The sequence below is a fragment of the Heliangelus exortis genome, chromosome 20 (assembly GCF_036169615.1).
Source record: "Heliangelus exortis chromosome 20, bHelExo1.hap1, whole genome shotgun sequence".
NCBI lineage: Eukaryota > Metazoa > Chordata > Aves > Apodiformes > Trochilidae > Heliangelus > Heliangelus exortis.
In genome coordinates, this window is record NC_092441.1 from 9,476,522 (window position 1) to 9,504,230 (window position 27,709).

Genomic DNA, 27,709 nt, shown 5'->3' on the forward strand with positions numbered 1-27,709 from the left:
AGGTCCAGAGCTGGATGGGGAGGGCAGGAGCTGCACGTCCCCAGGGGTGGGATGGGGGGCAGGCCTGGAGCAGAGGAGCCTTTCGGAGGAGCAGCCAACATTTGTGTGACACCAAACCTAAGTTAGAGGAGAGAGAAAGCCAAGGGCCCCAAGGTTTGGCAAGCAGGACTCCTGCATCCCCGGGAACAGAGCACTCAGTGGTGTGGCAGAGGGACAGAGCACATCTGCTAGAGCAACGGGGGGAAAGAAACTGTATTAACATCAGCTGGAGGGCCCTGAGCAGGGGGGCTCCTCGGGCACCAGGGGGCGGCCATGTTCCAGCAGGCTGGGACCGGGAAGGAACGGATCAGGAGGAAGTTCTGCTCTTGGTGGACTGAGAAAAGCATCCACGAGTCCCAACAGGACCTCCCAGGGGCTCATACACTCAGAGGTAGCATCCCAGGTGCTGAGGATGGACGAGAGGCTCCCAGGCCAGGGGGACCTTGGTCAAAGCCGTTTACTGCCCTAAGGAGCAAGAAGAGACAGCGTGGTGAGGAGCAGCCCCAGGAGGTGGCACTCACTGCTCACCTCTCCCCCACCACCACCAGCAGCTACAGGACAGACCCCACTCCTGCCTCCTCCTCCAGCCCTCACCCTGGGTGCAGGAGCAGGGCCAAGAGGTGACAGTGGCAGCGCTGCCACCCCCCAGCCAGGGACACACCCGGGGGGGGCTCAGCCCCTTGCTGAGCTGACTCCACCTGAGTCTCCAGGTCCTGGAGAGGATGGACACAAAGGGCCAGGGCTGGAGCAGCCTCATGGCAAAGCCCTCCAGAGCTGCTGCCTCCTACACCACCCCCAGCTGGGCTGCAGTGGGGGCTGCAGGGGCCTCCACACCCCCAGGATCCACAGGATAATGGGAGAGGTGAAGGAGTGGTGAGCTTGGCTTCCTGGTGGGTTGGGAGAGGAGCACAAGGATCTGACAGCTTTTCCCTCTCTTCTCTGTTACGGTTTTGAAGAACCTTCTGCATTTAGGCTCCACACACAGCATCTGCCCAGGCTGCTGATCACCACCACAGCCTTGACACCCAGCACTGACCACATCCCTGGATCAGGACACCACATCCACTGCTGTCCCAGAACCAGCACCCTGCCCTCCTGGTTGGGTTTGTAATATTGAAGGTGGGGGTGAACCCCCCCAACACCACTTCAAGGCAGGACAGGTTAGGGGCCCCCAGCTCCCCAGAAGTGCCTCTGCAGCACCCCAATCCTCTGCAGCCTGGAAGATGCCCCTGGGAGAGGGGACATTTCAGGAGACAGCCTCTGCTGCTTCCATCAGCAAATTGAAAGCAAGAGGAGGAAGAAAGATGAGAGTTCTACTGATGAGAAGAAGCCAACTGGGAGTTCCTGGCTCTGGGGTCCCAGGGCTCAGAGGAGCACTCCCTGCCATTGCTATCCAAGGGATGGATGTACCAGCAGGTCACCTGGAAGTGCTGGTGTTTGATCAGTCACCTGAAAGCCAAGTTCTGTGGATCCTGGATCACCTGGCAGGCAGCTGAACATGAGCCTGCAGTGTGCCCAGGTGGCCAACAACATCTTGGCCTGTACCAGGAGCAGTGTGACCAGCAGGACCAGGGAGGTGACCTTACCCTGGCACTCAGCCTTGGTGAGACTGCACCTCAAGCACTGTGTGGTTGGAGCACCACAGGACAGGAAGGACATGGAGGTGCTGGAGAGGGTGCAGAGAAGGGCAACTACTGGGCTGATGAGGGGTCTGGAGAAGAGGTCTGATGAGAAGAGGCTGAAGAGATGGGGCTGTACAGCCTGGAGAAGAAAGAGGAGGTTGAGGGGAGGCCCTATTGCTCTTCACAACTCCCTGAAGGGAGGCTGCAGTGACACAGGTGTTGTCCTCTCCTCCCTGGTGATCAGTGACAGGACAAGAGGTAACGGGGTCAAGCCTGCCAGGGGAGGTTCAGGTTAGATATTAGAAAAAAAATGTCTTCACAGAAAGAGTGGTTGAACACTGGAACAGGCTGCCCAGGTGGTGGAGGCACCATTCCTGGAGGTGTTCAAATGACAGGTAGATGAGGTGCTGCAGCAGATGGTTTAGTGGTTAGGGGTTGTAGGGTGGACAGTTGGACTTGGTCTTGGAGGTCTTTTCCAACCTTGATGATTCTGTGATTCCTGCACTGAACTGCTGAGCTGCTCCTTGTGACAGATGCTGTGGGATGGTGCCCTGGGCACAGATGGGGCCGTGTCCCCTGCCATGTTATCTCCACCCTGCACCATGCTGGCTGCACCCCTCACCCTCAGGCACCTCCCTGAGGAGCTGTGTCTGAACCAAACCCCAAGAGGTGGTGCCAGCACCTGGCGCTACAGCAGGGATGGCTGAGGAGTACCAACTTCCACAGTATTCCTATTTCTGGGGCACCAACTGCTCCCAAACTGGGTTTCCAGCACCACACCTGAGCTCTGCCTGAGGGGAGGGTGAAACCCTCTGATGGAGCTGCCTCTGCTGGCAGTTTCTCCTCTTAAATGAAGTGACACATCTCTCCCACAGCTCCTGCTCAGGGGCACATGGAGCAGCTTGGGTGCCCTTTCTCATCTCCCTGAAGTAAACAAAGAAGTGCAGAAGCCACAGAGCTGTCAGATGTTCAGCACAGATGCCACAAGAATATGACAGGACTCTGCCTAAATCACCTGTGTCTAAATAAATCTGTAAGACCTGAAACAAGAAGGAAGAGGAAGCCCCTGGCAGAGCTGTGGCTGCAAGAGGACGAGTGCTGCAAGCACCAAGTGTCACCCAGCACGAGGTGGGGAGTGCTCACAGCACAAAGATGCACAAAGGAGACACAAACAGTTTTTCTGATGAAGATGGAAGAGAGAAACCCTGCTTAGAAGCCCTTTGGGGACTTCCCTAGTGTTTGCTAATTAAAAAAGGAAAGAGCAGGAAGGCAGGAGAGTGCTTGTTTGTGGCAGCTTCTCCCAGGATCAGCTCCTGGAATCAGTTACCTGTATTGCCCAAACTTGCAGAAACAGAGCAGTGGCTTTGATCTGCAGAAAGCCAAATCCCTAAGTGGGGCACAGGAAAAGGTTTCAGAGAGTAGCAGCAAATGGGGGAATACTGCAATCTGGCACTGGGGCTGAGGTCTTACCTAGTCATGGATTGCTGTTGGTAACATGAAAGCACACAAAAAAAAAGGGGAAAGAAATCAGCATTACTGCAGTGAAGTAAAATAAAATACACTAAACACAGCAGCTGTAAAAAAATAACAAGTCAGATGTGTTGGATGACTCTTCTGATGCTCCCAGAAGTGAGCCAGGGAAAGAAGTCCTTGTGAGACTGAAAGTCTCCAGGGTCTCAGACAGCAGCAGGAGGAACACCAGCACTGCTCCAGGACTGCCACAGATGCTGGGCTGCTGCGTGCAGATGCCCAGTGGCCCAGGAACCTGCTTGGTGTCAAACCCCAGCCAGGGCACTCACCTCCTCCTTCTGCCTTGTCTCCCCATCCCTCAGACCTGACCTGCTCTGTGGGGGCTCTGCCCCTGCTCTGGGCTCCCTGAGAAATTAGGCTGCAGGGTGCTTCAGAGGGAGCCAAAAGCCTGGGTCCCTGCTGGCAATGTCCCCTGCAGTGCTCTGCTGGGTGTTCTGACTGCCTGGCCCTGCAGTGGCACAGACTCTGTGCCCATTTCAAGCTGGTGTCTCTGCTGAAGATAAGAAGATTACTCATTAATCATGATTTCAAGGTGATTTTTTTTTTTTTTTTTTTGCTTATCTTCATTATTCTTATCTTTTTGCTTATCTTCAGGACTCTCTTAAGCATCCACCAAAACCTCAGGAAAAGATTATCCTGTAGCTGAGTAGCCCAGCCTGAGGAGTAAATGGATGTGGTCAAATCATCCTTGGAGACCAGCTCAGCAAAATAAAGGAGAGGAAAAGGGAATTTTCAGCAGGTCAGTGCTTTAACACACATCTCTGCCTCTCCTGAGCAGCAGCAACAGCACAAGGAGGTGGAACATCCAGCATGGTGATGTAAAGAACAGGATGGGGACACAGCTGTGGCAGATGAGCCTGGAGGGATATGCACTTTTCTTTCCTCTCTCAGGGAGCATGGAGGGTTCTCTGTACTGCTCACTCAGCTGCTGCAGGCTGCTCCTGCACCAACCCCTGAGCCACAGGATCAGAGAATCATAGAATGGGTTGGGTTGGAAGGGACCTCTCCAGGTCACCCAGTCCCAGCCCTGCAGTATCAGGGACACCCTCACCCAGATCAGGGTGCTCAGAGCATCCTCAACCTCACCTTGAACATCTCCAGGGATGAGGCTTCAACCCCCTCCCTGGGCACCCTGTGCCATTGTCCCACTGCCCTCCTGGGACACAACTTGTTCCTCACATCCAATCCAAATCTCCTCTTCTCTAATTTAAACCCATTCCCCCTCACCCTATCACTCCAGGCCCTTGCACACAGTCCCTCTCCAGCCTTCCTGTAGCCCCTTCAGGCACTGGAAGGTCTCTATTAGGTCTCCCTGGAGCCTCCTCTTCTCCAGGCTGAACACCCCCAGCTCCCTCAGCTTATCTTCACAGGAGAGGTGTTCCAGATTCTTGCTGGCACTTCCCTGAGACACAGAGCAGGAACCCATGTTGTCCTCTGCCCCTGCTCTCTTACCTTGGTCACTGTTTGCTTCCCTCCCCCTTAGCCAGCATGGGGAGCCAACAGCCAACAACAACAAAAAAAAAAGCACTAAAGGAAAGAGCTGACCAAAGGGCAAACTCCTTTTCAAAATTAAGTAAATGAATAGCAGCAACAGACTCCATCCTGTACTTCTGCTGTGACTGACTGCCTCAGAAACATGCAGATGTTGGAATATTAACTAGCTGAGGAAAACAAGCACACACAAGCCTATGGTTGCAACAGGGCACAGCACCAGAGGAGTTTATCTGAAGGAAGGAGGAAGAGAGAGAGGCTACAGCCTCAAGCTTTGATATGGGCTATTAGTCTGTAACACTAGGAGAGCTACCTCATGCAGTTAGAACCCACTCTGCACCTCCAAGCACCAGGTTAGAACACATGCAGCTTAGCATTGCAAATGAATTCATTTACCCAGGACCAAGGTGGGGAATATGACCTTTTCACGCCTAGTGGAGAAAAATTGAAACAGGTTATGCACACAATAAAGACATTCTTGGGCATAAACCTGGTTGCAAGGAACAGAGCAAAGGAAAGGTGTTTAATTCACCCTCACCAAAACTCTCTCTCCTTTTTGACCTCTACAGAATGAGATTTTGTCCTGCCTGGGCAGCTGAGGGGTCCTAGTTCAGGTGACAGGACACAGAGCATCCACCTGCATCTGAGTTTCTCTTGGAAAGAGGGAGCTGTGGGCAACTTTTTTATAAGGTGGCCTAGGGAAGACACAGAAGAACCCAATTTCCCAGCCTGATGTGTTACAATCAGGGCTGTGGACAACAGTGTCTGCTGTGTAAATTCACCTTTGTGCTTCATGGGACTGAGAGAAGTGGGCAGGCAGAAGCACTTCTCATATTGAGACTTTAGCTTATTAAAACAAAGCCCAGCAGGTTCACAAAAACAGTTCAAGATTAAACATCACCTACAAGGACTTGAGCATTGAAGAAAGCTGGAAGGGGAGCAGTGAAAAAGGAGTCAATGCCCCAAGGAACATTGGCTCACATGCTGATTCAGCTCTGCTGTTCCAGTGCCAAGACCTCTGCAGAACCCAGCAAGGTCAGAACCAAGTGGATAGAAGTTAATAATCAATCAAGAACAATTACAACAACAACAACAAAAAGAGTATCTATCTAAGAGCATCCTCAGGTGCTGTTCTGTCATGCCTTGGCATCTAAACAGAAATACTGTGTCCCTGAAGGAGTAAGACTGAAGGAAATTAATCCTACAGGAGGCTCTGTTGAGTTTTAAAGAAACCCAAAAAAAAACAGCCAACAACCAGGCAAGTCCTGACTCTTCCAACACTCCAGCAAAGTTTCAGTGCAAGCCCAGCTGTCATCCAGGCTTCCCCTAAAGCAATGCTTTGATAATTTCTCCTACTTCTGCTCCCCTATGCCAGTCACTGCCTTCAGCTGCCTGCTCAGCTCCAAGGAGCAGGAGCTGGATGGGAGATGGAGACTTGTCAAACATTTTAACTAACAAAAGGTCAGAGGAAAGAAGGTAAATGGAGCTGCAATGCTGGGCCTGAGTTTCCTCTGTCCCAACCCCACCCTTCACCAACTGCCTGCTTTTTAGGCAGTGCCTGAAGACTGGATGGGAACTACAATCCCAGGGGGCTGTTTCAGGCTCCCTCAGCTATTAAGGACAGGAAGGAGAGTCCCAGGGCTGGAGAGAGAGGAGAAGAAAGGGCATGCTTTGTGCCCAGCCACCACAGCCTGCTCCAGATCCATGTGCCAGGCTGCTGCATGGGGCCAGGACAGGGCTGGGACTCATTCAGGTGACAGCCTGGTTTAGCTCAGAGGTGCAGAGAGCCTGACACAGGGGTGCAGAGCAGCCTGGAGATGTGTACACAGCACAGGCACAGCCAGCACCCTGGGGGAGGAGAGAGGTGAGCAGCAAGGGCCAGGACAGCAGCACCATGCAGGGATCTGTAGCAGCTGGCAGAGAAGCACATCAGTCATTCCCACCCCATCAAACACCCTCCAACCCTGCTGTGAAAGTTCCCTCTCAGGAGGTTGAGATTCTGAGCCTTTTTCAGCTCCCACCTGCTCCTAACTCCAGGCAGCCAGCCCAGATAATAAGTGTGATGACAATCTGGATAATTACAAGTGACCTCACATAGCAATCAGCTTATCCCTCACACCACAGCTTGGTGTAGCCCTGCTGCCTCCTCCAACACCCATAATCTCTCCCTGACACCTTGCACCTCAACTCCACTGCACATGTGAACACTGCTGGTGTGACACAGGGACCCTGCCAGCCTTGCACTGCACAAACAACCCCACAAGTCTGCCCCACTGGCACGTGACACTGACTTGAAGTCTCCAAAATCTTCCTTTCCAAAAGGCAGCCAGCAACAGTGGCTCTCCAAATCTCTGAATGCCAGTTGCTCTGATGCAACTTGCCCTGCTACCCACATAGCAACACAACTCAGCTCAAATCAGGCTGACTGGAGGAAGCTCAGCTCATCTGCTCTCACATGGCACTCTTCAGGCTGGTAACAGCTCATTTCATTCATCCAAAATAAATTCTGGATGGAGGATGTGCTGAATGTTAGTGTTAAATTGCACTGGCTTGAGGTTTAGCTAGTACCCAGGGGCAGTCAGGGAGCATGGAGGGGGTTTTAGCCAGTGACACACAGCAAAGCTCCCAGTGCCCCTTGTGCCCCTTGTGCTGACACTGGAGGAGCACTGGGCTCTTCCCTTGCTCCTCAGGCCTCCCAGGACAACCACGGGCCCTGCCCTGTGAGGACTGGGAAAAATCCTCCTGCTGAACCACTTCCTGGCATCCCAGGGGGAGCTCTGACCACAGCTGAGTCACAGGAGACACACGGGGTAGTTCTTCCTGTGGAAGCAGCTTCTGGCTTCAGGGCTGAGCATGGAGGCAGCTGCCCCCTCATCCAGCCAGAATTATGCCACTGATGAAGTTTTCTTTTCCCCTAATAGAGGGGGAAGTAGAGCAAACAGGACCCCACCCTCCAAGCCAGCATTTCCTGCCTGCCCTCAGCTGTTCTCTCCAAGGGAATCTCCAGATTTGGGGTTCATTTACTTCCCCCCACAAAGCACACCAACAGCTATGGCTTGAGATCTCCTTCTCTGGGGTTTTGCATCACCTGAGATGCAGCAGCCCAGAGATGAGGCACCAGAGGGACAGAGAACGTGCTGTATCCTGCCAGCTAAGAGACAATCACACTTGGTTTTCCCTCTGCTTTACAGACATCACACTGTCACCCTCCCCATCCCCTTGAGACTTGGGCTCCACAAATGATTTATCCTACAGGATGAAAGCTGTAGAGACAAAGCAAGAAAAACTTCAGCTCAGAGTAGCAGAAATAGCTCCAAGTGGGCCTCCCCTTAGGGCAAAAACATCTCCCAACTTACCCTTTGTCAAAGAAAGAAGTATGGCCCGGGTGAGGGTACTTTGTGCCATTGCTGTTCATCATGCCACTGTTAACATTCCCTGAAATGTAGGATTTCCTTGATGCCTGGTCCTTTGCAAAATTTCTGCAAGCAGCTAATTTGGATTCTAAGGCCTGTGAAAAGGGAAAAAAAATGGTCAAAAAAATAAATAATACCTTAAGAATTCCACTGCTTGAGTTCAAACCTTGTCATGACCCCAACATCACCATGATGAGGACTCCACTGGGATCAACTGTGGTAAAAACTGAACTAAATGGGAACAAAGCTGCTATTTTCTGTAACCCAGCCACGAGGGAAACCCAGATGATGAGATGCTGATGCCAACTGCCAGGCACAACTTGGTTCCACTAGGGCTCAGATTTTAGAACATACCAACTCTCCCATTATTACCTGAAATAAGAAGCCAATTCCTAAGAGAAGCTACCAAAACTTTTTGCTTCAGCAGCTGCAGCTGGCATACACTAATCAGAAAAACAAGGACCTAAAGCAGACTCCTCAAGTTTTGTGAGGGAATGAATATTTGTAAAATTGATTTTCTTTCCCCAGAATGCCTTCTTGGTATTTCTTTCTTAATCTCAGCTTGTAAAACTGCCAGTTTCTTAAGTGCCATTGATACACTTCAGAACAAGAGGTGCTACAGCCACAGCATCAGGAGGAGGAATCAAAAGCAGCAGCTACACCATGGCCTGTACCTCATCTATACAGCTCCCAGGCAAGTCCTGTGAGATCTTTTTCCTCTGTAGATGGTGACAGCCTCTGCCTCATACACTGACTCCTGGCAGGAGGGAGGCAGAAACCCTTTCTCCTTCTCTCCTGCACACTACTGCCCTTCCTGCCATCTGTCACAAGCTGAGGTAAAGATTGATGAACATCCACCTGGGTCCAGCAGAAAAAATATTTCTAGCATCCACTCTGTGTGGTGGAGCATTCACACATTTGTAGCTATGTGCACTAGAGACAAAAAATCACCTCTGCAAGCTTTGGGTTTGATCCTGCTCCACACAGAAAAATATTCCATTACTAAAGTGCTGGCATGCTATCAGAAGTAATTGAACACTACAGAGTCCTCTAGAAACCCAGGTTCCTGAGTAACTACATAGGATATATAGATACTGACCTCTCTCAAAGCTCCTATCAGCTATAAATAGCCAGCATGATCTGTGCCAAGTGACTCCCTGGCTTAGCTGCAAGCAAGGAAGCTGAGGGAAACCTTCTTGCAGAGAAAGGGAGTCTAAGGCTTGGAATGAGACATCCTACAAGAAGCCAAACCCAAAGAAAACCCAAGCATCCTCATAATTGTTCCTAAACAAATGCCTGAGCTAGAATTTTGCCTCAGTGACAGAGCTGTGTGTCTAAGAGCAGGCTGGCAAAGCAGCATGCTTATTTGGCATTTCCTGTCCTCCCAGAGTAATCACACAGGATTGCCATTAAGCTCCCTAAATACCCTGCAGACTCTTACTCAGAATGATCCCATTTTAAACATGTCACTCCGTAGCCCCGTGTCAGCCTGCTGCCCTTCCAAACACACTGCCAGCTCACTGCCTCCCAACGAGGTGATTTCTCATTTCAAACTTTGCTAAAACAACTGTTTCTGCTGCAGCTGTTGGTGTCCTCAGTGTCAACCACCAGAGGAAAGCCAGCACCAGAGGCCAGACACCAAGGCCATCCAAGTTTCCACTTAAAACACTAACCACTGAGGCACCTCAATAAGCTTCTCATAACTCCAAAGTCTTGTCTTCCTTCAACTGGCAGCCTAAACAATGCTGTAGCAGATGTTTCAACCACTTCTTCCCCCTTTGCAGTGGTAATCCTTTTAAAGGCTCACACGTTTTCACTTCCCCATCAACCACAGATGGAACACTTGGCTTTCCCTGGATTTATTTTCTCATTTTCTAACCAAAGGTTTCTAGATTTTTATCTGTTTCCAGCACCTGTTGCAGCTCTCCCCAGGCAGCTGAGGAAACCCTGGCAGCATGATCTCTGTGACACACACACTGACAGTGCAACTCAGCATCTCGGGCTCAGGAGAGAGGAAGCTGCAGGCCCCATTCCAAGGAAGAACAAATGGCTGAGAGTGCCTGACCCCATGTGCCAAAGTGCTTGAGAAACTTAGGACTCCAAATATGAATTTCATCACTGAATATTTGCATCAGAACCTTAGCAATGTACTTTACAAAGCTAGATAATTAAAAAAAAAATAAAAATTATACATTATCACATACTAAACACTGATTTGGAAATTACTGCATGTACTCAGCAGGGCCAAGGCCTTGTAACTGCACCCAAGGCTGAAAGCTCCACGGCAGCAGGGCAGAGGGAGGGGTACAGAGCACTCACCCCCACTTTCCGTAACAGATCTCCCACAATGTTGAGTGCTGATATTCTAGCTGAAGGAGTAAGGGGGCTGGTACCAAATCCATTTGGTATAGCTGCAAACACAGACAAGTTTTATTATATGCTTTGCTCCTCCAGTTCTTGTGGTTTTTTTTTTTAAAGTTTAAATAAATCGACTTCTACAGAAAAATGTGAATCTAAAATCCTGCCCCAGATTATTCATATCATTACCCCACAGTAACACAGGCTACATGCTCACCAGCTATGAAAAAAAAAAAAAAAAAAAGTTTAATTCCCATCCACTGCCCAGTTTCCCATTAGACTCACAGGCAGAGTTCATGTACTCTCCATCTGCCCACAATTCATCTGATCCAGCCAGAGCTCTCTCTGGAATCTACTCCTTCTAATTTGAGGTAGAATGTATTAATCCTTGTGACTGTCCAGAGTTTTCCAGATGGGGAAGGGGACTACATGACCATCCTGCTGCCTCATAAAAAAATCAGGACCCCTGAAGAGTATGTGTGGTAACAGAGGTGGGCTAGACCATCAGAATTACTGCCCACCATTTACTCACCACTGCTACTCCCCACTTAAGCAGAAATACCAGTTACTGCACTTCCCTGCAAGCCCAAACATCTCCAGTACTCTTCAGCAGGCATCTACTCCAGAATGCAAACCCCTCTACCCCCAAAAAACCAGTATCTAAGCTTCACTGTCCTTCTTTCCCGTGGTATTTACTCACTGTACTTCTTAAATGCACCTGATGCAGCCCCAGGATTGAAACACACCTAATGCAATGTGGGATCCACACCTGCCTACATTTACTTCAAGTTCACTAACAAGCACCAGGGCCACAATTGTTTGTTAACAAGCAGAACACACTGCCAAACAGCAAGGTACAGATTCCATGAAATACACCTTTTGGGGAAGGAAAACTATTTTCTGATCCTTTTCCAACAGGTGTAGCTGGCAAGGAGAGGGAGGCCTGGACAGCAGAATCCATCTTTTCACAGTCCAGAGTTGGAGAACTGGGTGCTGACTTTCGGGTGACTTCTTGTTGCCTCTCCCGTACTGCTAGCTCTTGCCTTAAGTCTGAGGGTTGAAAAAAGAAAAAAACCAAACACACATATTGGTGACTGATGTCTTTAACAAACACTCCCTCTGTTCATTTGGGAGGAAGGAGGAGACACTTTGCAACACACTTCCTTCTGCTGGCTTTCTGCAGCAGTGAGGAACCCACCTCAGTGCAGACAGCTCAGCACCATCCCTTCCCCCTACAGCAGGAAGGGAAGAGGCAGCACAGAATCACAGAATAATTGGGGTTGGAAGGGACCTCTCAGGGTCATCTGGTCCATCTGACACCCTCACCCAGATCAGGGTGCTCCTCAAGCCTCACCTGGGACATCTCCAGGGATGAGGCCTCAACCCCCTCCCTGAGCACCCTGTGCCATTGTCCCACTACCCTCATGGTAAAGAGTTTTTTTTCTAACATCCAATCTAAATCTACTTTTCCCTAATTTAAAGAACAGCAAACAGAGCCCTCCCAGAAGCAGGGGGCTGTGTGGTTCCAGCAAGCACCCCAGCAGGTGATATGGCCTCAGAGTTTTTCTCCATCTGTAGTGTGAGTCCCAGGGCAAATCTGTTGCAAGAAGTGCAGCTGGTGGCTGCTGCTAATGCAGAATGATGTCCAGCTCTTGTTCAAACAGAGGTTGGGAAAAGGGAGGAATGACCAATTCTTGTGTTTCCAGTTACCCACATTATTTTTCCAGTTAAAAATTCACACTAAAAGAACTCTACACCAGCCAAAGGGTTGTGTCCAGTTTCTTGACACCTCAGTAAGAGCAGACTGGAGGGGCTGAGGAGTCTCAAGGAGAGGGGAAGAGACTGGGGATTAGGAAGCTCCTGTTCTACTCTCTCCTCCTTTCCAGACTGCTGTTTACCCCCTCCTTGCCCCCTCCCATTCCCACAGATCCTTGCTACAAAGAATACCCAGCACAGCTCAGCAGCAATCTATAAAAACCTCAGAAGGGACAAGATGCAAATAACACCTGGCAAGAGGGTTGTTCTTTTTTGGATAGAAAAACTTTTGTCTGTTACCTCTTATTCCTTGCCTCAGTCTGGTGTGACGTGGAAAAGCAAAATTGTACAGGAACAGTTTGCAAGTTATCATAAATATTTAGAACTGATTTAAAGGAAAACAACACAGCTGAAATGAAAATCTATTTTGGCTCCTAGAAGAGGATTTGTAGCTGTTCATTAGAAATGTTATAGTGGAGTTTGACATCACGTGAGGTCTTTTAGTGTTCCTGTGTTTTGTTAGGGGAATAACATGCAGCTTTGCTACTCTAACAAATGCTAAAAATTTCCAAATGACTTGTCCAAGAGAACAACTTCTCTTTTTATTCCATTGTTCTAAGAAAACAGTGCCCAAGGTTTTGTTGTGTTTTCCATTGTTGCTGCCCTAGCCTCAAATTACAATACATTTATTTCCTCAGAAAACACTTCATCTCTCTTTTCATATTTATGATAAAAACTCTCTGTTTCCAACACAGGCTTTCAATTTGTGGAGGACAAACTTGGTTCAAAGAGGAGAATAACAACAGAAAATCCCAACCTGTTGCCAAGGGTTTTGTCTTAAACTCAGATCTAACTGAGGAATTAACTCACTTGGGAAACAAAGCTGAAAACCACTGATGTCTGCACAAGCTTAAGAGCAGACTGGCCCCACTAGTCAAGACAACCATTTCTACCAATCATTTTAAAAAAATGCTTCTCCAGTGTGAAATCCATTGGGGAATTCCCAACTCCTGACCCTATTCCAAAGCACTATCCTGATTATCTCTGCTCCCACAGGTCTAACCACAGTCTTTACTGGAATATCTTAAACAAACCAGGCAATTTCCAAGGGGTGTAGAAGTAACCCAGGAAACTGGATTTTTAAAGAAAGCTTTTATCCAATTATCATGAATTTCCCTGTCATATCCTGGGCTTTTCCTTTCTGTACAAGGCACAAACTATGATGAGTGGGAACTTTTGATAACACTCTTCAACTCCATTACATTGGCAGAACACATTATTTTTGTACTCAACTGTATTAAAAATTCTGAATTAATCTGATACTGATTTTGCCCTACATGACAAAATTTTTCCTCTTAGCTACACTGGACATAAAAAGAACAGAGAACACATTGTTAGTCAGTAATACCCAATGATTGCATTATGCATTATTTGAGGTTTTTTACAAACCTGAGCTTTGGTTGTTACAGGTCTCTATTGCAAACCAACAAGGTACAGAGACACAGAACTCATCAAGCAAGCCATACCTCTTGCTTCATCCTTTAATCTCTGCACAGAAACCAGCAATGATTCCTTGTCATCCAGTTCACTTTCTAAAAATGCATTTCTCTCAATAGCTTGGTTCAGTCTTTGTTCAAAGTCTTCCAATGAAACTATTGTTGCCCTAGAAACAAAATCCAGAATATTAGGTTCTCCAGCTCAGCTAACATAAAAGAGTATTCAAAAAACACAATAGAGGAAAAATGTCAGCAGGGCCTACACTGAAGTTTGTAATTTGAAAGCTGGGGAAATGCTTCTAAGAAAGGACTAATAAAGCTCCAGAGAAACAGGGGGATAAGATGAAAAGAACATGATAGCATCTGGCTCTCAGAGATGCACCAAGGAACTGGGAAAGAGCCAATGCAGTGCACCCAGTGCAGTTTTTCCAAAGCCATCTATTTAACCAGTGCATCAGCTCAGGTGGTGCTGTGCTCTCCAGAGCTTGGGACAGCCAACAGCCCAGCAAGGGCAGGGAGCAGGGCTCTGGGGTATTGCCCAAGATCCAATTCATTCACTTACTTCAGTGGGACAAAGCCTGGTGTCAGAAGTTAGTCATGAATTTAAGAGCCTTGTGGAAACAGAGCCCCAGCTCTCAGATTGTTCTGCCAGATTGCCAGAGGCTCATTCCTGGTTCCACTGAATCAACAGCAAAGTTCCCATTCAGCAAAAGGGAAGCATCACCCACTCCAACCAAAACTGGGTGTTTCTCACAGCACCCTGCTCATTTTGTGCACTCACACAGGGCACATTTGCTCCCTACAGTCATTAAGCTCTTATGCAAGGGAAGAGGAGGCTCCTTTGGCCTGTTTTCTTTAAAAGGAACTACAATAAAGCATTAGCTTCCTACTTCAAAGGGGCTTTGAGCAAGAGGGATCACAAATTCATTGTAAGAGTCACCCAGCTGGTAGATTCAAAAGCAGTGCACTGGCCTGGCTGGCTCTGCACCTCCTTGCACTGCTTGATTCTCCCAGGAACACAAAGCACTTGGGTGCCTTTGCCTTTCCTGCTGAAAGGCAACAGCCCCAGCTGATGGAGGTGAACTCCAAGGGTAAACTGCACCATACAAAGAATCAAGTGTCTCGAGCTTTGTTTGGATTTTCCTGAATGTGTGTCATCTTCCCTTTTAAGGAATAATCAAATGATAATCTGAGGAGCAAGGAAAAGATGTAGTGAAAACTTTAAGGGAAGAAGAGGTTTGCAGCCTTCACCTCTTTGCACGTTCCAGGTCATCATTAGCTTGCTCCAGCTCCCTCACATACTTATGCAGCTGATCTTTAATGGCCCGAGTCTGGCTCAGGTCATCCTCTAACAATGACACTTGCTTGTAACTTTGTGCATACTGGTGCTCCAGTTTCTCCTGAAAGAAAGAAGTTGGTGAGATAAGTATCAGTCGTGGACACTCTCCAAGTCAAGAGTAGTAAAATGGGACAAAGAAGCAACAACCTCACTGCAGTCTGCAAAACAGAGCAAAAAGTGGGGAGGCTGAAGGAAAATGCTCTGACCACCAGAACTGGACACAGCATAAAATCACAAATGCTGCATTGTGCACAGACATTGTGCCATGACACAGCTGGCTGCCCAGAGATGCAACCCTGCAGCTGTTCCCAACAGCCTGCACTGACAGCTGCTCTGAAGCCAGAAAGCTAACTGCACAGCCTGCTCCTCAGCACTGCTCCCCTGACAATAGTCCCACTGTTACCAGAACCTGTCCCACATCTCCATTAGGAAAAATGAGGGCCACTGAAATCTGTTACAAAACCTCCAAGGTCCACAAGCTCATCTTTGAAAGACTGGAAGAATTCATTCCCAGACCTGGGTTTACCAGCTCTGAGGCTACACTTAGGGGCTTAGAGAAGAACTGCTGACATTCTAAAACACACACTGACCTTACAGATAGAGCTGGGACTGGATATGCCAACAAGTAATCCCATAAACTTTATTCCCCCTGGGTAGGTTTCCAGCTTTTATCTTCACTATAATAACCATTAAAAATAAAATTAGCAGATTCTCTCTGGAAGATGTGCCCAAATAACTCATTTTCAGCTTTAAGGTCTCATAAAACCAAGGAGACCTTCTGAGCTAAAAAAACCCACAACACTGGTCTGCAAAGAAAGAGGACAATGCAGCAGTCTGAAAAAGCATCCTTGTGTTGTCCACCCTGTTGCAAAGCTGATGGTGTCTTTGTAACTCATCAAGCTACTACTTGGCAAAGAGAATTCAAACAAATGAGCACAGACTCCATGACAAGAGTTTCATGATGTGAACCCTACCAGAAATTTCCCTGGTAAGTTGCTGGCCTTATTTAGGAGAACATAACCTATTCAAGTCTGGATTTTAGACAGCTCCTTTACTTCATTTGCCTACTCAGGGACCAAGAACAGACCAGACAATCTAAAATAAGATCCAAGACATATCTCCAAGAAGCAGTGCTGTCACAGAAAAGACCTACCTTTAATGTTTCCACTTCACACTTCAGTCTTTGGTTATCTGCTTGCAAATCTCTGTTCCTCTGTTCAGCTTGCACTAACTGAGCCTCCAACTCAGCTTCTAATTCTCTGCTTCCCTCCTGAAATTCAGCCAGCTCTTCACGAGCTTCCTGGAAACTGTAAGGGAAGGATTTCATCAGCTGAAAATCCAGCATCTCCCAGTTAAAACAAAACCCACAGCTCTTTTAAAATTATAAGCTGAAAAAACAGTAAGAGTTTTAAAGAGTTTAAAACTGTCATCCACAGACCTCTAGGAGGAAAAAGAAATTACATTAAACTTAGCTGCAAAAGCAAATTAATTCTCTTACATCAAAGAAACTGCACTACATCAAACAAGGTACATTAAATGTACCTGTGAAAAGAAACTTGTAACAAAGCTATTTACAGGATTCATGGGAGTCTGATAACCACTTCATGCTATATGTATTTTTAAATATATAGATAGATTTCACTGCTGGAGACTTGATAGAGTCAATGAGTTAAGCAAACAGTTAACATGATTTTGGGCAAAAACTGTCAGAGAGCAACAGCTGCTGGATCTCTGCACTACCTGGAAATTTAAGGTTCTTGAAAAGCATAAAGGGTTTTTGAGCATTGTGGCAGGAATCCAGCACATACCTACCTGACACCACTGCAGGTTCTTAAATATCAGAAGTAGCCACTCCACATACTTTGCATCTTTACCATATGTAATAGCTCAGCTCTTAGCAAGCAGCAGAGAAAACTAGCAATTTTCTTATGAAACAACATATCCATTGGTGGCTAAGACAATTTTCTGACACCCAAGAATAGCTTGGGGTTCTCCATATGGACAGGCCCCTCCATATGCCCAACACTTCACCCCCCCAAAAAAAACCCAAAAGAAAACAAAACCAAAAAACCCCAAAACAAACCAAAACCAAGCAAAACTTTGACAGAGGTTTAACTGGCTTCACCTCAGCTCCACATGAGTTACATTAAATACAAAATAGCTTTCCAAAGAAACTAAACTGGGAGCCTCCATTGTCCCTCACTGTAAAAAAAAAAAAATACCCCAAAAACAAACCCCACCCCCAGAAGCAGCCCAGCATAATTCAAGGCAACAACCTCTCTTACCCATTTTGCTAACAAAAAAAGCTCTGTGCCCCCTAAAAAATGCAAAGCACTCGTACAGGCTGGACTGTGAGATCCAGTACACTTCAATAAATTGCAGCAGACAGCAAATCAGCCACTTTTCATACCAGTAATTCAACTACAAGAAGCTTGAGGGAACAGCAATGATACAAGGTAAGCCCAAAGGCACCTTCTTATGATAAAACACCAAGATACTACTTAAGGCAGCACTTTAATTATACAAAGATGCACATGATGGCAAAAGGGCTCTGCTCCTGCTCAAACATGCTCAAAACATAGCCTGGAGTTCCTGGAATGGTAACACTGTGGGAGAAACACTCGGCTCCCACAAGGCTGGAAATTTTGAAGCTCCTTTTAAAGCTGTAAATGAAGAGACTTCAAAAATACCCAGTACCCATCTTACTGTAGCCTTGCAGAGAAACAGATTAAATGGTGTTCTGGTTTAAGAGGCAAACCACCCTGCAAATCTACAAGAGTACCTTTGTTTGTACTTCAAGGAAAGCTCTTTCCAATATGCAGTTTCCTCCTTTGGACTCGAAAAAGTTGGGATTTCTTCACTGTCCATGATCAATATCACCTGTAGGATACAAAAATAAGAATGCACTGAGGATAACCAGCCAGGCAGACCTCCCCCAAAGCTGTTGTGAAGTACAGAGCTGGGTTGGAGTGGCCTTTCTGACAGCAGGATCCCAATTTGGCACAGCCCCTGGGATGTCAGTGATCCCTAACAAGCAGCCTTCAGCACACAGACCTGCTGCAACATGATACCTGCAGCTTCTGATCCAGCTGGGTCTTGTACCTGCCACTGAAATGCCACAAGCTCACTCAGGACCACAGTTGGTAAGGAGAATAAATGTACAGCTATCAGTTTCCACCTTCACTTGTAAAAAAGTTCTTAAAGAGATTTTGCCTCCTGTCACCAATGCAGTGCCACACACTACAGCTCCTGTGAGAGCTGCAAAGGCACTGACAAAAAAGGAAAAACACTCTGAGATCAAGAACTACCACAGGGTGCTATGGAGATTAAAATTCAATCTCCCCTTCCCATGGCCAGCCCCAGCTAGTTCCTGCCTTCATATAAAACATGCAGGTAACAGTAGGGATCCACACAGTTTTGTTCCTTCTGTCCTCTCAAACCAGCACAAGAAATATCAGCCTCTCTTGTAAAACTTCATGGTCACATCACACAGCAATTGCCTGGAGGTGTTCAGAGGAGCAGTTTCCCACACCAAGTCAGGAGGCTCTCTTGACAAGAACCTCCTTTCTCCAGCTGCCTGGACCACTGGATGCCATGTGCATTGCTGCTCAGCTGCCAGACAGTGTAAGAAAAAACAACCCAAACTTTATTTTTCACAGGTTTGCTCAGCAGCTGAGCAATGCACAGTCCAGGGGGATGCAAAACATTCAAGGCCTGGACACCAGCTCTCAGAAGCTGATGAAGTGGTGATCATGTCACACCATCCACAGCAGGACTAAGAGATAGGCACAGTTCCTGATGACAGCCAGGAGATGCATGGTGTACCAGCTCTCCCCAAGCAAGCCAGCCACTCTTTTAAGGGTAGGAATCTTTTTCTCTCCCCAAAAGGCTAGACTATTTCTGTTATTAACACTCAGAAAAGAAAAAGCTGACACCAGCCAAGCTTTAAACTCTATTAGAAGCAGAGGCTTTAATCTGTGCTCGCAACAAGATCATCAAATCAGTAATAGCTGACCTGGAAGTCCTGACTTTCACACTCTAACAGGCATCAATAGCCAACACTGTCCCTTCAGGCCTGAAATTGTCACACTAATATGTCATGTATCTCAGTGACCCACATTTTAGACACCTAAAGTGGGACAAAACAACCCCATGCTTTCATCAGAGGGCAGAGAGGCTCATTTCATACTGACACTTATCTCACGAATAAAATGAGGCAGAACTGGCACATCAGTTCTTCAGCTGCCACAGTCTATGGGCACAAGATCAAATTTATTCACGGGGTGCTAAACACCTCAACAACACCCCAACTCTTGCACTGTGATAACTGAACTTTATGGTAGAAGTTTCTCAAGATTCAGGTCTCTGTACTGCCCAAGAGATCTGATGGCTTTTCCTTTTCTGCATTTCTCAGTCGCAAGGAAATAAAAGGTGTCTGCTGAGCCATTACAGGTCCCCTCAGGACATGGACTGTCAGTCCTGCTGCACCTCCACTCATACAAATGTCTTTGGGTGCCCTTGCTCCAGTGTTTCCACCAGTTACCAGGACTGCTTAATCCCAACACAGGGACAGATCCTAAGAACTCCTCAGAAGTGTTCATAGTGGAGGCAGAGCCCAGGAATCATTCCCCAGCTTGTGGTGGCTCTGCAGGTGGGTGTGTTAGGGTGAGCAGACATTTGCTGCAGCTCAGGCATGGGTCAGGCAGGTCCTGAGCTAAGACTCAGCCTGCCAGGGAGAGGAAGAGGTGAACAGGGTGGGTGTTGGGTGCTGGGTGCTGTCTGGAACAGCAGTCCCACACTGATCTCACTGAAATGAGTTCCATAAAAGCACTCTGACCCTTCCCTCTGAGGCTCTTGGCTCTGATCCGACTCTTACATCAGCAAGAAGCACTTTTTCCCCAAAAATAAATGAGGGTCAGCTCCTACAGCTCCAGAGGAACTGATTTCCGAAGGTAAACAGCCAGCAGCCACCCAGCAGCAAAAACCAGGATGCGTTTAGAAAAAGGTTTGCACAAGGAAGCATGTTACAGAATTTCCTCAAAGTAGCCAAGATAAGGGATGCCAGAGCCCAAGACTCCCTGTCTGCTCCCACGGGACACACCCTGAGATACAAACACCCCAGGAGCCCCGCAGCCATGGCAGTCTGTGAGAGGCAGGAAGGGCTGCCTGGGACCCACAAACACTCACAGAATCACCAGTTCCTGATGGAGCAGATATTTACCACCTCTTGTCAAACAACCCTTTCCTTTTAGACACTAGAGGAAGGAGGTTCAGCCCTGGAGTACTTCAGGCTCCTCAGGAGCAACTCGTCCCTCCTTAAGCCATCCTGTGGAAGCAAGCTGACCTCTTCCATCCCTTGCCCACCTTGGTTAAGCAGGTCCTGAATACCCACCCCCCACGTTTACCATCATGTCTGATGCTATCAGCAAGAATACACACATCAGATCCTAATGCCAGCGTGTAATCCCTAAGCCCCAACATCCACATCCCAGTTTTCACACACTTATTACACCATTTGCCTTTCCTCCCGTGCACAGATGATGAGGAAGAGCTAAAACCACACACACATGCTCTCCAAAAAAAGGAGGTCCAGGGTCAAAATACTAATCTGAGAGTTGGGAGCTGCTAACAGCTCTCAAACATGCCACCAGGCACACGTGTGGCCACTTCTGCCAACCTCTGCCCATTCCCTCTATTTATGGTGCAGGAACAAGGACACAGCTACACACATAAGCACACCTGTATGTCTGGCAGAAAGCAACCCCCAGGCATTATCAGAAGAGAAGAAGATCATTTTAAATATCTCACATGTGGGAGAGTGGATGCCCACAGAATACCAAGAGTTGAACAAAAACTGCTTTGCTTCAGCCTGTTGCCTGACATCCCAGCTCTGGGTATTTTGTGAGGAGCTGAGAACCAGCACAGCAAGTCCCTCCTATTCACCAGCTTCTTTGCATACGTGGCACTTGCAGAATCAAGCCTTTGACAAACAACACTGAGGCTTTCAGGATACAGACAAGACAATGCAGCAGCTTCTTCCAGGGAAAATGAGAGCAGGCTTATGCTGCTGCCCACTCGAATTCATTACAGCCCAGCTTAGCATTCACACAGCGCCCTGGGAAAATTCAGCTCAATGGGCACAACTCCAGGAGCCAAAGCAGCTCTCACACAAGAACTATGTTCAAAACGTGGTGGCTTCTTTCAAGTTCCCCCTTAGATAGCCAGTGGGACAAAGTAACTCTCCACTGTTAAAAAGGAACAGCTTTTCCATGTTGCCATCCCCTATAAAAATGCAGCTCATAGTTAAAGAATTTTGCTTTACTGTGTCCAGTTCTGAGCCCCTCAGCTCAGGAAGGATATCGAGGTCCTGGAGCAGGTCCAAAGGAGGCAACTGGGCTGGTGAAGGGACTCAAGCTAAGATCCTATGAGGAGAGGCTGAGGGAGCTGGGGGTGTTGAGGCTGGAGAAGAGGAGGCTCAGGGGAGACCTCATCACTCTCTACAACTCCCTGAAAGGAGGTTGGAGCCAGGGGGGGGTTGGGCTCTTTTCCCAGGCAACTCTCAGCAAGACAAGAGGGCACAAGAGGTCTCAAGTTGTGCCAGGGGAGGTTTAGGTTGGACATGAGAAAGAATTTCTTTCTGGAGAGGGTGCTCAGCCATTGGAATGGGCTGCCCAGGGAAGGGGTGGATTCTCCATCCCTGGAGATATTTCAAAAGAGCCTGGATGTGGCACTCAGTGCCATGGGCTGGGAACCACGGGGGGAGTGGATCAAGGGTTGGACTTGATGAGCTCTGAGGCCCCTTCCAACCCAGCCCATTCTATGATTCTTTGATTCTATGAACTTCTTTAAATCAGGGAGCTTTGTATATGACCAGTTTGGTTCCTCACCCAAAAGCATCCTTACAAATGAGATGCTCTGGATATTACAAGAGCCAAAGGTTTAATAGAACACACTGCAGAAGTAACTAAACTCACATGCAGGCAGTAATTTTCAAGTAGCTTAAGGAATCCTGCATTCAAGCCCAAACTGAAATCTTTCTGGAGACACCTTTCAACTAAGTCATGAAAACACAAACGCAGCTTGAAGTGTAACACAAAGCTTCCCTGGCTCTCCATGTGACTGGAGGCTGCTGCTAGGGCCTGGATCAAATACCAGACCAAAACTCTAAGCTCCAAATATAACACCATGTTTTGACTTCCACCCACCCCTTCCCACAGTGGGGAATCCACCCCTCCCCACTCTGAACTCAGCTCCATTCACTGACACATCACGGTAAGGATGAGCTATAGAAGGGAACCCAAAATGATTTTGGGTGCTGCTCAGAGGCCCCTGCAATTCACTCAGAATTTACCTGCAGCACCTCGAGAGCCTGGATAAACCCATCTTCCTGATTTTAATCACCCCACATTCTCCCATTTAAAACTGGCTTATGCCTATTTGCCAAATAAAGTGAGTATTATTCAGGAATAATTCAGGAATTATTAAAGTGAGTATTATTCAGGAACAGGTGGGGTTTTTGCACACAGGCCACCAGCTTTCTTCCTCACAATCCTGTTTGCCCAATATTTTCAGATTACAATAGGAAAGAATTAAGCAGAGACAAAGCAAGGCACCCAAAGTGCTAAGACCCAACACCACCACCTACCCTTTGCTGTCCCACCACCAAAGGCAAGGCAAATATCCACTGACCACTGGAATTAAGCAAATAACCACCTAATACAGGACTTGATAAAGAAATGCTGTGCCAAATGCTCATGTGTAGCCTTCAGTTCTTAAGATAAAAACCCATTCTGGCTATCAGAGTCCTCAAACCTGCCAAGTGCCACGTAACTGCTGCAGTCATCTGCTTCTTGCGTGGAATGACTCTGCCTCTGAAAGCTGGCACCATCCACAGCTGCCCTGGGGAGCAGGAAGGAGTCAGCAACCAGCTCTTCTTCCTCTTCCCATTTTATGCTGATTCACAGAGAAAAGCAAAAGAAATCTTGTTTCCACCATTCTTCACCTCCTCAAACCTCGAGAACAAAGCCCCGAATCCCTGAAGCTCCAGATTTTTCTCCAAAACCAAAACAAGATTCAAAGCAAAGGAAGCTGAGTACTCCAGCCAAAAAAACCCTACAAAAAAAAAACCAAAAAAATCAAAGCAAATTTTCATTGTCTTTCACTTATCAGAATATGAAAAACAAACAAACAAAAGACATGGATTAGATTTCACCAATTGATTTGAGCTTGTTTTTCTCATCCTGAAATAGGAGCCGAAGGCATTTTCAGATGCAGGTTGGAAGGCTGCCTGCATCCTTCATTGCTTTGGAAAATGAACCTCTGTCTTTTCCTGCAATTCTATTTCTGAACTGAACGTTCCTGGGTGAACCACAACAAATGTCTTCTTGCCTTGTACCACAGCATCATGTGAGCTTTCAGGGGAAAGAGGAGAAGAAAAAAAAAAAAAAAAAAAAAGTGACAGAGCAGAGAGTCAGCACAATATTCCTTCCTCTGCTGGAATAGTAAATCCTGCATTTCCAATTTGGACAGCACAGGAGGCAGAAGATAACCAAATCCTACCACAGGATCTTTGTGCCAGGTTCAGACTAAAAGCCTTTAAGAGAACCAAACACATTACTGCAAAACTTTGCTATCTCAAGAGCTTCTTCTGGTATCTTTATAAATAAAATAGGTATGTTCTACACCACACGTGTGCCAGGTGTGCACAGAAGCCCTGATGAGTTAGCCAGCAGTGGTGTTCAAGCCTTGAAACCAGAAGAAAGGTATTGACACAAGAAGTCTCTTTTCAAAAATAATGTTACAACTATGAAAGGCATCAGAATTCAGTATTAAGAAACATTTATCCTTTTCACAACCATGGGAAGTTAAAGACATCCAACCTCTGTTCCCAACACCACTGAAGTGCCTTAAAAAGGAAATCCTGAAGAGTCTGGTGCTCTTGATGTAGGTTCAGATTCTGCAGGGATGAAGGAAAGGCCTCTAGGGATGTGCACGTCCCAGAACAACTTGTACCTGATCATGAGAACAATTTGCTCCCACCTTCATATCCAGAAGCCCCAGAGAGATGAATCCACACAGAGCAGAAGGGTGTGATGTTAACAACAGACTGAGAAGGAAATTATGTCTGAGAAAAGTCTGTGTTTCTCCCTGCTCCAAACTCTGCTCTCCAGAAAACCCCCTCTGAGGGAAGTCAGACAACACCACGAGCACTGATCCTGACTCTACAACAGAGGCACAAGCTGCCCCATGCCTGCATGTCCACCACCACCTCTGGAGGTTACCCACCCAGCCTGCATCTTCTGAAACTCAGTTGTGTGGTTTCTCTTTAAACCTTGAAAAATTACAGGGCATCCTACCCTGAAGCAAGGAATTTATCTGAGGGCTTATGACACACACAGAAAAAAGCTGGTGACAAATGACAGCACACAGCTCCCCTGGGCTTCCCTATTATCTCAGCAATGAATACCATCCCAATGACAACATTCCCTGGAAAGGTGATGGCCAGGGGGCTTAGATGTTTCTGGATGCTGTAGAATAACAGGTGAACAAGAAACTTATAAGGAGAAGCACTTTGCACAGGTTTCTTGCAAGAGGAGTGAATTCTGTTGCTTTTTTATCTCTGAAGTTTTAGCAGTCAGAGAGGAGAAATTGGGTTTAGAAAATACCACCCAAAACCAGTCACAGGCCAACTATCAACCAAGAGGGCCTCAGGTATCTTCAGCAAGCACTCAAAAAAGATGAGAGTTAAATCCCCAAACTCTGTGTTGATCAGGAGAGGGAAGAAGGACAATCTGCCACTGAGCTGGATCAACAGAAAAGTCCTCGAGGGACCCATCATACCAAGGAAAACATTCTGTGACAGAGATGCCTCGTTTTGCTCCTGGGTGAGTGCACTACAGTAGTGATTATGTCTGCGGTGACACAAACACCAAGATGGACTGCAAAAGCCCCATTTCCTTTCTGTAGTCTGATTTTCCTTGCTTCTCAAAAGTAAGTGTAAGAGTCTGCAGGAATAAATGGGAATTTTTTCATAGTCTGCTCCTAGACATGTCTCCAGAGACAAGGATTCTTGTGGCACCAAGGTCACAGACATCATCAGTCTGGTGTTTTCTCTCCACTGACTTCTTTTTTTTTTCTCTCTCCTGTCTTTCCTTCTCTGCTAAATTAGTAATCATGTCTGCAACCTCTAAAGAGTCAGGGGATAAAGAAACAAACAAACCCCAGAGGACTTCATTCCCAAGATGGGGGAAGGACAATAAATGACTATACCTCTGAACACTCACCTTCCCCTCTGTAACTCCTAATAAAATACAGAATCAACCCCCCCACACGTGCAAACAAAAGAATCCCTGGGCTCTGCCTCCATGTACACAGCCCAGCCCAGCCAGGTCTGGGTCTGAAAGCAAGACAGAGGATCTGCTGTAGGGCAGACCCAACACCATCAATCCAAAAATCACACTCCTTACCCACACCTGTCACACCCCATACATCCACAGTTAACTGGCACTATCAACCAGCAGGCCTGAGGAGTCACATTGCTGACACATCAAATTGAAATACAAACATAAAAGCCTCCTAGTCACTCTCCTGCTCTGAGACAGCTCCTTCCTCTTACAGTTAAACAAAACACTGACTTAACAAGGCCACCTACACTCCAAGGGCATCCCTGACCAAGTCAAGATAGTTTCAGAGGGACCAGAGAGGCCCCAAGTCACCAAATACTCCCAGTGCAAACTGGTTGAGAGTAATGAAGCTGGGCTGCAGGTGGATGAGTACATCTCCTCCTCCCGAGGAAGGAGGGAGAGATGCATTAGTGGGAAGTCACTTAAATAAAGTCTAATTCTAGTAATGTACTTCTTCTTGTGTCAGATGTGCTCATTCTTTACAGCATGTCTGCTGCAATTGGGGTCAAACTCATCAAACTGGGAATGTGAGGCAGGGACTGTTCGAAGTTGGACAGGATGATCTTGGAGGTCTCTTCCAACCTAAACATTCTGTGATTCTATGTGATCATATGAAATACAACAGGACTGGCTAAGCTCAGAGGGATGTAACAAAAACCCCCAAGAAAAAAACGGTCACAGAATTGCTGAAAAATATTTGACAGGAGTGTAACCTTGGCATCTGATCTACCAGTTATTTTATGAGAAGGGAGGCAAATCACATGTCCAGGTCCCTGTCAGTGCCTAGGTATGGACGACCAGAAAAATAAACACCTTCTGGGACAAAGCCATCTGCAAAGGGTTACAGTGAGGGAACACAGAGCAGCCGTGCAGGCAGATCACCCAACTTACCCTGCCCCATGTTCGTGCCGACACACACACCGCTCATTGCTTTCGCACTGGGGGGCGGCTCCGAGGAAGGACTGAAGTAAAAAAGCGATTCTCCGCTAGCCAATGCCGCCCTTCTCCCCGGGGCAGCTCGGGGGTGAGCACAGCCCAAGCTCCGAGCAAGGCCACCAAGTGTCCTCTCCTCTCGCCCCTTACCCGGCGCTGGGGTTGTCACAGCCCGGGCGAAGGCGAGACCTGGGGCTGAGTCACCCGGGCCTGGCAGATCAGAGGGCGGCCAGGAATAGCTCAGCAGTTGGACTGGCTCCGTAGGTTGGGCAATTTTTTTTTTTGTTTTGTTTTAACGCATCCAAATTCTGCGATTTGGCTCCGACCCCTTCTGACACTGAGGATCACCGCGGGGCTGCTGCAGCCGCCGGAGCCGACTCCCTCCCTCCTCTCCCTCTCCCTCTCGCCCTCCCCGTCACCCACCGGAGCCCTGACCCGGGCTGGCCCCGCCGTCAGGAGTGACGAGGGGAAGCGAGAGGCGATGCTGCCATACGATACCGCCTTTCCTTCCTGCCGGCCCGGCCACGGCGCCTCAGCCAGGGGAAGGCTGAGGACAAGGGGCGCTCGGGGCAGCACACACCGGACACGGCCCCTTCCCTCGCGTTCGACTGAAAATACCTTTCAAAAGGGCTTTGGTTGGGTTTGGGTTTTTTCCCCGCAGGCCGCTGGTCCCGGCAGGCACGGCAGAATCCAGCGGGAAGGTGTTCCCGGACACCGCGTACCCCGCCGGGCCCCGGGCTGCCCGGAGCCCCTCAGGAGGCGACTGAGGGGAAGGGGGGGGCGTGAGGAGAGGGGCACCGGCTCGCACAGGGCGGTGGCCGGGCGGGTAGGGCGGAGCCGGGCCGGACAGTGATTGACACCCCCTTCCACCAATGGGAGGCGGAAAAACTGCGCCGACAGCCAATGGTGCTGGCGGGGGGGCGGGACCTGCCCCGTTGTCAGTTCGTAGCCAATGGGTGGAGGGGTGCGGGGCCCGCAGCCCCCGGCGCCGCCACCGCCACCGCCGCTCCCCCACCCCCTCGCCGTCCGCGTCCTCCCCGTGTCCCTCCTTGACGGGCTGGGCCGCGCGGACCCCCGGGATCCGCAGCCGCCGTCACTCACCGGGGCGCATTCCCTGTCACGGCCGCAGCATCGCCCGCCGCCGCCGGCTCTGCCTCATCCGGGTACTCCGGGGGCGGGGACGCGCCGGTGATGCAACGGCAGCGCGGGGGGCGGGGACAACGTGACGGAGGAAAGCGGGGCGGAGCCCAGTGACCCCGTGTGACAGTGTCCCGGTGTACCCATGTCCCCGTGTCCCCATGTCCCGGTGTCCCCATGTCCCGGTGTCCCT

General features: G+C 48.3%; 2 protein-coding genes across 10 annotated transcripts in view; both read right to left on the minus strand.

Moving 5' to 3' along the window:
- LOC139805752 (uncharacterized) overlaps positions 1-27,709 on the minus strand; it is a 335,505-nt gene that overhangs the window by 197,472 nt on the left and 110,324 nt on the right. The gene's annotated exons all lie outside the window — the stretch shown is intronic.
- On the minus strand, positions 229-27,622 carry NDEL1 (nudE neurodevelopment protein 1 like 1). 4 transcript variants are annotated; one of them, XM_071764503.1, is made up of 10 exons: positions 27,481-27,622; positions 17,826-17,923; positions 16,197-16,350; positions 14,956-15,104; positions 13,735-13,871; positions 11,330-11,503; positions 10,415-10,506; positions 8,039-8,190; positions 5,079-5,113; positions 229-504 (listed from the first exon to the last, which is right to left on the minus strand). In XM_071764503.1, the coding sequence occupies exons 2-10, from the start codon at positions 17,909-17,911 to the stop codon at positions 497-499; spliced, it is 987 nt and encodes a 328-aa protein (XP_071620604.1). In that variant the 5' UTR covers positions 17,912-17,923; positions 27,481-27,622; the 3' UTR covers positions 229-496. The 4 variants fall into 4 exon arrangements, with proteins under 4 accessions (XP_071620604.1, XP_071620602.1, XP_071620603.1 ...); XM_071764501.1 differs by lacking the exon at positions 5,079-5,113; XM_071764502.1 differs by lacking the exons at positions 5,079-5,113; positions 27,481-27,622 and adding an exon at positions 26,998-27,202.

Excerpts from the sequence above, each read along its gene's own strand:
- NDEL1 (XM_071764501.1), bottom strand. The coding sequence starts at position 17,911 with ATGGACAGTGAAGAAATCCCAACTTTTTCGAGTCCAAAGGAGGAAACT. Across the intron at positions 16,351-17,825 it reads TCCTTGAAGTACAAACAAAG|TTTCCAGGAAGCTCGTGAAG; the intron begins GTACTCTTGTAG and ends CTTCCCTTACAG. Across the intron at positions 11,504-13,734 it reads ATTAAAGGATGAAGCAAGAG|ACTTAAGGCAAGAGCTAGCA; the intron begins GTATGGCTTGCT and ends TTCAACCCTCAG.